The sequence below is a fragment of the Drosophila eugracilis genome, unplaced genomic scaffold, assembly GCF_018153835.1.
Source record: "Drosophila eugracilis isolate 14026-0451.02 unplaced genomic scaffold, ASM1815383v1 contig_1658, whole genome shotgun sequence".
Classification (NCBI taxonomy): Eukaryota; Metazoa; Arthropoda; class Insecta; order Diptera; family Drosophilidae; genus Drosophila; species Drosophila eugracilis.
In genome coordinates, this window is record NW_024572487.1 from 1 (window position 1) to 11849 (window position 11849).

Consider the following 11849-nt stretch of genomic DNA (forward strand, 5'->3'; position numbering starts at 1 on the left):
TTGTACTTCGTTCAATTCTGTATTGCCGATAGCGTTGTCGGGGAACTGATCAATCATTTCCATTCGTTAAAATTGTGTTTTTATTTGTTCTAACACATGTTTTCGCTGTATGACGAAGCTATGGAATGTTGTTAGGAAGCTTTGTTAACTTGTTTTTTGAGTTCACTTTCAGTTTCGATAGCAAATATATTTTTAGATTTTTTACCTACAAATTCCCAAGAATATCCCTTAAATTCTGGCACATTTTGCTCATCTCCCAACATGTCTAAAATACCCTATTTAAGCGACCAAAAAATACAACTTTGACAACCTACTGACCCGTTTAATATCTCAGCACTTGAAGGACTAACAATAGGCCATGGGCTAGCAAAAGCTTATCACAGCCAACTTACAGCTTGTCCCATATTTCCCATCACTTAATTTCGATCAGAATTCAAATTGGCTTTAAAGTCCCTGCTCTAAGCCAAGTTAGAGACTGTGTGGTATCAGCTTAAGGGATTCGATGAGAGTCTAAGTCAAACAACTAGGGGGTGTAAAGAATGGGGTACTTACCACACTGGAGAGATGGGGGCGCAGGAGGTTGAAGAAGGTGGATGAAGAAGCCCTCGATGAGGGGGCGTTACTTGGGCTCTGCCTACTGACCCAGTTACCGTTAGTTACTGTTACAGTTTCAGTTGCAAGTACTCTGGTGACCTCTTAAAAGCTCGTTTAAGCTAGTTTTCGGTTATCTTCAGGCAGGTTATTCTCTTCTTTTTTTTTAGTAGATGGGTTCACATTGGCAGTGTTTGGTTGTAGAAAATTCACGGAGATTGATTGATTTATTTTTAAATTCTTTATCGATTTACTCTTAAAGGGTTGCTTATTAGCGTTAGGTAAAAATAAGATTTTCTCTATAAACTGGACTTAGCCAAATCGTAGATTAGAAGTTAAATATATATACTTTCTTGGGTAATTTATGACTTAAATGCACTTTTAGAGTGTTTAACTAATTTTCACTAATTATTCGTTTTTGGTGGTTTAACAATTGATCTCGTTCTGTTGGTTTAATTGGCTTGGTTATGCTTTCGGTCGGTTTTAGGTTTTTTTTTACTATTTTCTATTTCATATTTTTTTTGTTGGATTTTTCCGTTTTGCAGTTTTTGGCCGCACAGCGCGTGAAATGCGAAGAAAAGCGAGAAAAACACGTCCGCACTGGGCGAAGAGCCAGGAGAACCTGAAAATCAGTACCCAACAAGCGGGCGAATTCCGTATCACCCCCGCTCTCTCTTCCTCTTACCATCGCCTGCCATTCGCTCTCGCCGCACCTCTCTCACCCGCTCTCTCTCTGAGCGCCGCCGCCTTTGGAGTCCTGCCTGTGACATTTACAATGTCAGCCTCCGAATGCGGATCCCAATTCGCCGCGGCGAAGAGAGACTGAGAGAGAGAGTCGGAGCGTGAAAAGCGGTGCTTGGGGCGAACAAATTTGTTTTCGGCTTTATTGTTTTTTCGCCGGGAAACTCCTGTGGGCCCAAAAACGCTCTTTTGATTTTGCATTTTGTCGTGTTGGGCTTTTTCCGGCAGTCATATGTTAGCCACTCACCTACAATTTCGAGTGCATGGCATTTAAGTGGCTATCGAAGGTTTCAAAATAATTATTATTTAATTATTAATAAATTGAATATGATAAGAAGCTATGTTATATACTTTTAAAAGCCTGAAATCGCGTAGTATAAATTAAAAAATTATCTGCTGATTTTTATTCCGTGCTAACAACTCTTAAATGCCATTGAAATGAAGTACTTTGTAAATCAGATTCATTGACTTTGATATGTAATAAAGGCAAGTTCTTATAAAGTTTTATAAATTTTTAAATTTTTTTTATGCATAAACAAAACTAGAAAAACGTTCTTGGTTTGATTTAAGGTTTCTTTAGGTAATAGTCTAAAAAATAATCAATATTTTCTATTATTCTCAATTTTAATAATTTAGCTCAAATCATTTTCCCGGAATTTATAAAGCATGTATTACCTTTCTTTTGTGTTTCGGAAAGCTTTTGAACTGTTTTCTGTTCAACCGAAACTATTAAAAGCTTCTTGCTCTCAATCCATTCATGTGTGAGCTGGGAAAAACGATTCTGGCACTGAGGAAAATTTTCTTATAATAGGTGTAAATTAGTATCCTACATAAAAAGATCTTTCATCTTAACAAATTTCTTCCTAAGCTGTTATTCTAGGAGAAAATATAAGATGAACTTTGTCTTTGATGTATACAGTTTCTAGCTTTCCCGAAACTATTCTTCATTTTAGAAAAGAGAAACTTTGTATTAAGACAGTTTAATATTTTAACTTTCCCTAACTTCAGAGACATTTTCGACAGTGTCTTAATTACATCCCAAAACAGCGGTAAATAATAGAGAAAATAGGATACCAATAGTAGGCCCACTAGCCCCCATCACGATATTGCCGAGTGGGTGGCCACCGCAAAGCACCCTTTCGCGGTCATCAGGTGGTGGCCATGGTCCGCTCATGAGTTTGTCATTACGGGCGCGTGCCTTTTGGCCAGCGATTTGAGCCGAGGCTATGGACTGATAAGTGGCTATTCACCCAGCAGGGCCCCTTGCCCCTTCTCCTTCCCAACAAGTGTAAGGCAATTGCTTTATAATTCAATTGCTGACGTCGTCCCTCCGCCAAGATCAAAGAGCTTCCCTAATTATCTAGTTGGACTCTACTTGATTGATGGTCTGGATTGGCGTTTGCTTGGCGGTGCACTTATTTATTTTTGGTGGCTAACTGGTTACTGGGTGCTTTGTGTGGTACTTGGCTAAGTTGCGGGTAAGGCTAATTAGGTGAAAAAGTGCGAGGAAGTGGGTGGTTGGGGGTAGTCTACGAGATGCTCTGTTTGCTGGCGATGTGGTCGCTGACTGTAGAGTATGTGATCGTGCTCCTGCTGGCAGGGATCCAAGCTCGGTGTGGGGGTGGCCGGTGGCATTGACCTTTCCTCTTGGAGTACTTCATCCTCGGGAAAATGGTGATATTGTGGTCTCGGGTCAAGATGCCTTTCCCTCTGGTATTGCCTTTCCATCATTTCCTCTGAGCTTCTTGGATACGAAGGATTTCTCCTTATAGGAGTTGGTGCGAAACTTCTCATTTTTCTCTCAGGTCTCATCAAACGCGGAATCAAACCTGCAGGAATTACATCCCAACTCATTTGTGGCTGATTGGGAGTCCGTGAAGGTTGCTGACTCACTTCATCACTGCAGTCCAGGCCCCTTACAATGTTGTTCATATAGATAGAGGGAGGAATGCGTTTCCTGTACTTGGGTCTTGGTTTGGGAACTATCTGTTTGTTGGTCACAAAGTAGTCCCTTTGCTGGGGTCCCATTGGAGGCATTCGCTGAAGTGGCTTTGCGAAGTTACCCTCATACAGAATGGGTTCCACATAATTTTTCACGGGCTTGCGGAAACGATATGGTGGAGGGGGTCTTGGTCGTTCTGAAGGATAATAGAAGAATTTGATTTCAGTTTAATCTGCGATTTAATCTAGTTATTCTTGATAACTTGAGCTAACCCCTTTCCCCCCTTTTGTAGATTTATTTCTACTTACCAGCTCCTTGTGTTGGCATAAACTGGGGACACAGATTGGTATCCTGCTCATCGGTGTCCTCACAGGGTTCTTCTGTGGTGTTAGTAACTTTATTTTCAGACTGATCGGAAGCTGCAAGGATAAATCGTAAAGTTACCCTGTAATATTATTATACAATTTTCCCAAACTAACCATCACCCTCGTCATCTTCACATCCTGAGTTTTCCGGCACCTTGGTAGCTTCCACTTCATCTTCGCAGCTCTCCACGGTTGTGGTTTCCGGCTTGGAAGTGGTGGTAGAAACAGTCGTTGTAGGCACGACCGTAGTGGTGGTGTTAACTTCCGGTTTAAGTTTCAGTTCGGCAGCTTCGGTGGTCATTATGACCTGGATGACCTCGCTGGGTTGGCTGACATTATCTAGCTTGATCTGCGGGGGATCGGGCACATTGGGAGACTTTCTCCTGGAACTCTTTTGTCTTTCCCTAAAGGTCTTCAAACGTTTTAATTGGTTGGCGGTGAAAGGGGGTTGGGTTGTGGTAGTTGTTGAGGTGGTGCTAGGTGGTGTTGTGGTGGTTTCCAGCTCAGTGGTGGTTTCTGGTGGGGCTTCAGTGGTTTCTTCCTGTGGTGTTGTAGTTTCCTCTACAGTTGTAGTTTCCAAAGTGGTTGTTGTGCTTGTTGTTGTACTGGTGGTATTGGGTTTGACCCTTGGAACTAATTTTCTTATGTTAATAATTTTAGAATTCGGTTCTGCTGTTGTTGTTGTTGAGATGATGGGAGCATTTGTGGTGGAATCCAGTGTCCGATTATTGGGTAATCCCAGCAACACATTTTCTTTCCCACTCTTCTTAGCTTTACGCCTTGGGTTGCATTTCTTGCTTTTAGGTTTCACTGTGGTGGTGATTGGGTTTTCAGCTATTAAAGAGAAATTGGCACAAGGATCCTGCTTCAGCAGCGGAGTTCTTAGTAGGAGTAATTTAACGAAACATGGATGATCGATGGGCAGTCCATCCTGAAAAGATGGTTCACAGGGAGGTAGAAACTCCAGGCACTCTTCTTTGCTCTCCTCATAATCATCAAATAGGTTGCTAAATTCCTCCTGGGAGCTACTTTCATCGCAACCAATGGAGGCAGCTGGCAACACGTCTATATCCCTCTGACTTCTACCATTGCTGGGATAACCCTCAGCCTCCCGCAGCATCATATCCAGAAGTTGAATTTCCAAAGGCGATCTAAAACTTGATCAAGTTTTTATCTGTCTAATCTCCTCCATAGCTCTTGTCAACTCACCCAAAAGCTGAAGGTCCCCAAAGTAGCACCCACATTAGCAGCAGCAGCATCTTCAATCGAGTGTTTGGTCCGACGGTTTCCATGGAAATGTTGCCCCAACCCGATCGACATTTGGCTTTTGTTGAGTTCACGTATCTGTCGGATGCAGAACGCTGCACTCTCACTTTCTGCCAATTGAGACATCGGTCTTTCCGATCTGTAAGACACCACCCACCACCCATCACTCCCCTCTGCCGAAATAAAATCATAGTTTTGCGGTCAGCTTTCTCATTAGACTTTTCTGCCATCCGTCTGGGCGGCGTCTTTTTCGCTCTGCTCTTGTTTTCACTTTCGTTCTCTACGTGACCTGTGCTGAGCTCGGCACTTTTTTGCTTTTGTTTACCATTTCGTTCATACTCTGTTCTAGTTTGGTGATACCCTGAAAGGGGAGGGTGTGTTAGAATAAATATGTATTTGGTAACATGAAGTGAAATGGTGTTCGTAAGTGTTCGTAATATGTGTAACATATTTTGAGATATTTAAGAAGACCAATCTTCTTCTGGTACTCAAACTATTCATACCCATAATACCTTCTAATAACTCATTAATATCATTATTAAAGGGAATTCTCTAACCTACATACTAACCATTTTTTAACTTTTCTTTTTGGCTTATACTTTTTATTTACTTAATTTATTTAACTTATTATTGTAACCGTTCGATCCCACGTCTCGATTGCCTTGTTTCCGTTTAATGCTAATTACTTTTATTGTCACTATCGCGTGGGCGTAAACCAGAAGCACGGCTAAGGGGGTTGGGAAACGGAGGCTCCATGGGGTCTACTGCCAAGTAATTAATACGCATCGAATGCTTGTGGTTGGCTCACGAAGCAAAAACAATTGGCAGCATTTCTTGGCCAGCTTGGCATTCCGAGAACATCTGAACAATTAGAAAAGCAATTGCAAGCTGGGCATAAAATATAAACCAGAACAATAACAACATTTTTCAAGAAGTGGGTGAATAAATATTGTTAACCGAGTTCTACCTCTGATTTTGTCTGTTCAATTTTCCCTATTGAATTTCCATTTGTTTAAGCAGTTCGTGACAATTGTTAGGTGGAAATTGTAAGCGGAGAGAGTCTATCGCAGCAGTGAGATGTAAATATAACTTTCACTTGCTGATGTAATTTATAAACTTATAATGAAGTGGTTCTTTCTGTTTTTATGATAAGATGAAGAAGATAACTTCTTATAAGTAATAAAATGATTAAATAAAGCAATTATTATCACATACAATCATTATGCAGATGGCAGATAAAATTATTTAAAGGTTGTCAAGAGCTGAAAGAATAACTTTAGCTGAGCCTACAAAATATTTACAACCGACAAACATTCGCTTTTGGGAGCACTCGAAATGAATGTGGAAAATCTGCCTTCCCTTCGTCCTGACTTTTTGACCTTGTCTCTGTCACATTCCAAAATGTCAGCTGGCGAAAAGTACGTGTTTGGGAAATGAGCTTAGGGCGAGTTTTCATCCTGTCATTACCAAATGGCATTCGCGTGTAATTTGTCTTGTCTCTCTGCAGGAATCTTCCCGATTTCCCAGCTGTTCTATGTAAAAATGTCCACTCGCTTGGGGTGTTCGTTCTCAATCAATATTTGCCTGCCAGCCAAATATTTTCCAATCAAATGGAGACCACGAGGACTCCGGTTTACTAAGCAAATATTGTCTTTAAGTCGCATATTAAATGAAAACCGTTTGGTATCTCAACAAGGCCCTTTTTTCCTCTGCTATCTGTGGTATCCTTGTTATGCGGAACATGCAACAGTTTTTCGGGACCCGACACGCAACACTCGTTGAATAATGTTGACAGAAGCGTATCAATGTCACAAGGAAAGTGTGTGAGGTCATGGGACATGAGACATGACAGATGGCTCAACAGCCTTTGAGGCGACAAAATAACAAGCCAATAAAACAACTCCTTAACTTGAACGATATGTAAGGGAAAAGTAAACGTTGAGAATGAAAAAAAGTTTTCTGGATTTCTGACTGGGAGTGAAAATATATAAAGTAAACTCAAATCAAAGCTTAATCAGAATATTAAAAGTTTTGCTAATTTTGTATATGAATAAATTTCTTTAAATTATTTAATTAATTAAATTACCAACTTTTATATAGACTTAAAAAAGGTTGGAAATAATAGTAAAAACCTGACTTGAAATGTCAGTTGGTTGCTAAATGGCTAGGCAAATATGTTTTTAGGGAATTTACATTTCATTTTCGATAAACTAAAGCTATATATGTAGGTTTGTCTTAAGCAAGCTTAACTGTCCGTTGAAGAACCCCCGAGAGCAGAGCTCAACAGAAGTTAACCCGTGCCTTTCATTGGGGTTAGGTGAGACTTTGGGCTCTGTCTCGTGTTAAGCAAAGTCGCGTGGACATCGTGAGGAGTCAATTAAACAATTGATAAGACCAGTTATCTAACACTTAAGGTTACCGCTTTGGGGCCGCTGCTCACTTCGGTTTTGACGGGTTTGAAGCTGTTGAAACGGCCTCAGGTGGGACACTGACACTGCTATCTGCGATCAATGTAACCGGCCGAATGTTGATAAGAGTTTGCCACTTCGTCATTGGCCAAGTCGGCTACAGCAAGGTGATGGATCGAATATTTTTTATAGCGGCAGTACGTTAATTGCTCAAATGTTTGCATGGCTGCACATCACTGTTGGGAACCGAGCGAAAAGTTTACTAATTTGTTATTTTTAAATAACTTGCTTTGCGTAGGGACACATGATCTCATGAATAGGATCTTGTATGCAATTACAAAGGATATTGAAGGATTTTTAAAAGCAGATTTTGTTAAAAGAATCGAATATTGGATTCGAAATTTATAGCTTAAACTTGATAATTGGCTTGTGCTCATAATTGGTGAGATTTATTTATTTCTATCTACATCATTCAATTAGTATTCATTATTAATCACTTAATTAGTTCGGAGATTCATAAGAAGTCTTAACAATTAAGAAAAGCGTGAAATTATGTTTAGCAATATGTAAACCCTCAAAAAGCTCTAGTTATTCATATACCCTTTTATGTTATTATGGGTTGGAAAAAGTCGTTAATTTCTTTTATGCAATTAGATTTTCAGGTTTCTCGCCTAAACTTAGACAATTAATGTCAAACGAAGTTTTGTCATGATGCCCAATTTCGTTATAAGAAGATACAAATGAAAGCTTTTAAGAAAATACATAATTAAGGTGGAGAATGTAATACATGCACGAGGATACCAAAGCGTTTCATGTTACTTTTAATGACTATTTTCATCTTTATCTAATGTCCTGCCCAATATCTTCGCTTTCAAACTGAATACTCAGTTTAGGCTTCTAATTTTTTTTCCAAGAAAGACTCTTTGAACCTTTAAGTTAATATTATAAACCGTGTTTAGAGGTTTGAAAATAAAGAAAGTCACAGTGTCGCATATATCAGCTAGGAGGTGAGGATTCTCATTCAGTAAATACAAAGAATTTCATCAGTAAATTTTTCTAAGATGTGTGCAATATATAGTTTTTTTTTGGTTTTTGTCCCCTAATATCGTTTTTTAATCGTCTTTTCAATTCGCCGGTTTGGCTTGAATTTGCTTTATGTTCGCGTCAACAGTTATGGAGACCATAAACAGTGACTCCATCCACCTTTTATTTTCGTTACATAGTCTGTAAACTCACCTTAAGCAGCTTATCAAAGTTCTCCACCATGATTTAGGAAATCGCTACAAAAACGCGCCGAAAATGCGCATGATCAACAAGGGCGATTTAAGACGCCCCAAATGTATATTTTAAAATTTTAAGATTAAAAACTTCAAAAGTATCTGTTAAATTCGGTACTTAAAATTGTAAGTTAGTGAAATTTTAAAATTTTTTGAGGAAAATATATTTTATTTTAATTTTCAAGTTTTGCATTTAAAAGCAAGTTTTCTTTCGGAACATAAAAATGAATTGTTTGCCAAAACTGAAGGATTCTTTGTGATTTGAAAAATTTCCTTATAAGAATGATTTTACATGATATATGTTTATGATGTAACCTTTCCTTTTGGAAACCTTAGACTCCCCCTTGGACTCTCCTTTAAACCCAAGCCCAACGAATAACAAATTTGATAATTATTTTTATGTGAAACTTTTTATTTCATTTCAGTTTTGTATTTTTTTTGGTTTGTTTTGTATGTTTAGATACTTATTAAAATTGTTTTTGTTTTTGTTTTTGTTTTTCGTTTTCGTTTTTGTTGCTGTGTGTTGTTAGCGTCTGCTTTTCTGTTGTTCTTTGTGTGTGTGTGTGTGTTCGTGTTTTTTTTGTGGGTTTTCCGTTTTGCTAAATGAAGTTTTGCGATTTTTTTGAGATTTTTTCTTTGCGGCGGTAGCTAATGTTTACTATATAGTAATTATATAGATAAATGCATGTATGCGCTCGTGTGTGTGCCTGTGTGAGTGTATGAAGGTGAGTATGTGTATGAGTCCGGCCCTTAGGCCTTAGCTTTCAGATCGTTCTCTGTCGTTCGGCGTATCCTTTCGTTCTTTTTGCTTATCATTTCAGTAATATTTGTTAGGAATGGAAAAAAATTACAAGCCATAAAGGTAGAAAAAAACTTTACAAATTACATTTTCAAAGAGCGCAAGGGTGGATAGAGGTAGGGGGAGGTGGGAGAGTGAAAGAAAGTTAAGGGGAAAGACGGGCGGCAATCCCGTCTATTTACAAAAGTATTTATCCTCGAAACGCTGGCAGTAGTCGCAGATCAGCTGGCAGCATCGCCCGTTGTTGAACCGACACCGGCACTTCTCGACCTGCTTCACCACCTGCGTGGTGTAGCCACGCCCACAGCACAGGGTGCCACAGTTGTCCGGGTGCAGGCACTGGCGGTCCTTGGTGACCGCGCAGTAGGAGGGCGAGGTCTCCAGATAGTACAGCGTCGTGTATTGCGATTGTTGGGGCTGCAAGTGGAGAGTTTTGAGTTTGAGATGTTTATAGTTAATAATTTATAGATATTTAATTAACACAAGATTGCAAACTATAGTTTATCTACTTTGTTGACCTAGAATGCTAAGCCTTCCATCCTATTTTTCAGATTTCTATAACATTTAATTTACTTTCTCTGAACTCGAAACTGAAACTCACTTTCTTGCGTCGCTGTTTTGGCTTTTTCATGCGACTCGAGGAGACCTGGCGCATAGATCGCTGGTTGGGCGCCTTTCTAATGGCCTCGTTGTACTTCTGCCTCAACAGCGTGGCCGTGGCATTGAAGTCGGCCATCTTCTTCCAGCAGGTCTTCATCGAACAGGAGCCGGAGACGCCGTGGCACTTGCACTTGTCCATCATCTGCGAGGAGACAGCCTCTATGCCGACCTGCAATAAAAGTTTAGTTAATAAATAAGTTCATAGACAAGATCACACTCCCTTTTACCTCTGAGTCATGTCGCAATATCTCGCTGACCTCGTCTCCCTCGCCGCCACGCAAGTCCAGGAAGCTGCGGGTCACCCGCTTGCCGTGCTTCAGGTTGTCGTTGCAGCCGCCCCACTGAAAGTCCTGCGCCTCCCGATTGTGCTTCTTGGGGCCGCAGCTGCATTTGGTCATCCGTCCCTCGGCACAGGCCCTGGCTATGGAGTGGGTCATGGCGGCAGCTGTGAGGGCGTGGACGAAGGCCGTCTCCTTGTAGAGTTTCTTGAAGATGTTCCGCTTGCCACGCGTCTCGATCGAGCAGTTCCAGCGGTCGTAGCGGAACTGCTCCTCGCAGTGGGTGGTGGCCAGACGACGGGCTTCGCTGAGTGTTCCCGGGAGGCCAGTCTCCTTGCGGCATTGGTGGTTCTGCCGCCGCGTGGCAGGCATGTATCGGCAAGGTCCTCCCACTTGACCCTGCGAGGTGAACACAGCCATCACTGTATGCTCGGAGATAAAGTGTTCGCTGAAGGAGATAGAAATGGTTGAGATTTGTTAGAAAAAGGTCAAGAAAGCATTATACCACTAAAAACTTTAAGTGAAGAAAATATTACTTCCCAAATGCTGTGGTTTAGAGTGGCTCAATTTCAGGCAATACAGCGACACCTACCGCTGGGGTACTGAACCCTTAATTCTACGTCCATTTTACATACGAGCATTGGACGCCCTCTAGCGCTTGGTGGACTCACTTCTAAAGACAACAAGTTAGCGGTTTAGTTACCGTTTCATTGTAAATTTGAATTCATATGACTTTCAGGCTTTTATCTACCAATAAATAATCGGATTTCTAATCAATTTACCAACAAATAACCCAAATCTGAAACACGAAAGATATTTAGAACACTCTAAACTTTACTGCCAATAATAAACCGCCAAATGAGAGACTTTTATTTGATTTACCAAAAGTTACAACATAGGCGAGAGCGCTTTTTCTTATCAGTTTTCCACAGATTCGGCTTCTAGGAATGCCGGAAAGAATTTCCCTCGAATTGCTTTCACATGAGCAACTGCAAGCTATATCTATTTTCCAGTTATTTGAGAGCTTATTATGGGAAGGCAGTCTTTCTTTTTTAAAAACAATTTCAAAAAGAAGCCGCCGCTTCACCTCGCTTCGCACTCGCTTCCTGTCCAGCTTCGGTTATCATTTGACGGCACCCACTCCCTTGGGGCTGTGTGTCGGGAGTATGCTGATTTGCAGGAAATCTTAAATTCTCATAAAACTTAAGTGCATCGTAAATTGGCGTATGAGTAACGAGCTCAGCATATCTGCGGCTATGCGGCTATCTGGGTATCTGGCCTATCGGACTATCTGACTATTTCCGTCTCCGTCTGCGCCTCGCGGCCACGATTTCCCACTTTTATTCTCCGGTCCATCTGCCCTCCATTTCGATCTCAACTTTCGCCATCGAAAGTCTGTTAATAATATTCCATTCCGATTCCGATTTGTGCTACATTTTGGGCGTGCTCACTCTTTATGGGAAATTAATTTGCCACATTTTCGCAATTAATTAATTAATTGAATGTTGGAAATGTTTACAAG

At 40.6% G+C, this 11849-nt stretch overlaps 2 protein-coding genes across 2 annotated transcripts; both read right to left on the minus strand.

Annotated features, from left to right (window-relative positions):
* Positions 1-2747: 2747 nt before the first annotated feature.
* LOC108106918 (proteoglycan 4) lies at positions 2748-4931 on the minus strand. The gene is made up of 4 exons (XM_017214169.1): positions 4849-4931; positions 3760-4790; positions 3583-3693; positions 2748-3470 (listed from the first exon to the last, which is right to left on the minus strand). The coding sequence occupies exons 1-4, from the start codon at positions 4929-4931 to the stop codon at positions 2821-2823; spliced, it is 1875 nt and encodes a 624-aa protein (XP_017069658.1). The 3' UTR covers positions 2748-2820.
* Positions 4932-9453: 4522 nt separating this feature from the next.
* On the minus strand, positions 9454-10798 carry LOC108107085 (protein Wnt-4; the record flags this gene model as incomplete). The annotated part of the gene is made up of 3 exons (XM_041819619.1): positions 9454-9806; positions 9991-10218; positions 10277-10798. Coding segments are annotated over 3 exons (993 nt in total), but the record flags the coding sequence as incomplete, so codon positions are not given.
* Between the last annotated feature and the right edge of the window lie 1051 nt (positions 10799-11849).

What these genes read in the sequence shown, in the direction of transcription:
- LOC108106918 (XM_017214169.1), bottom strand. Translation starts at nt 4,931, where the DNA reads ATGGAAACCGTCGGACCAAACACTCGATTGAAGATGCTGCTGCTGCTA. An exon ending in AGGATGTGAAGATGACGAGG is followed by an intron (nt 3,694 to 3,759) that starts GTGATGGTTAGT and finishes TTATCCTTGCAG; the next exon opens with CTTCCGATCAGTCTGAAAAT. An exon ending in TATGCCAACACAAGGAGCTG is followed by an intron (nt 3,471 to 3,582) that starts GTAAGTAGAAAT and finishes ATTATCCTTCAG; the next exon opens with AACGACCAAGACCCCCTCCA.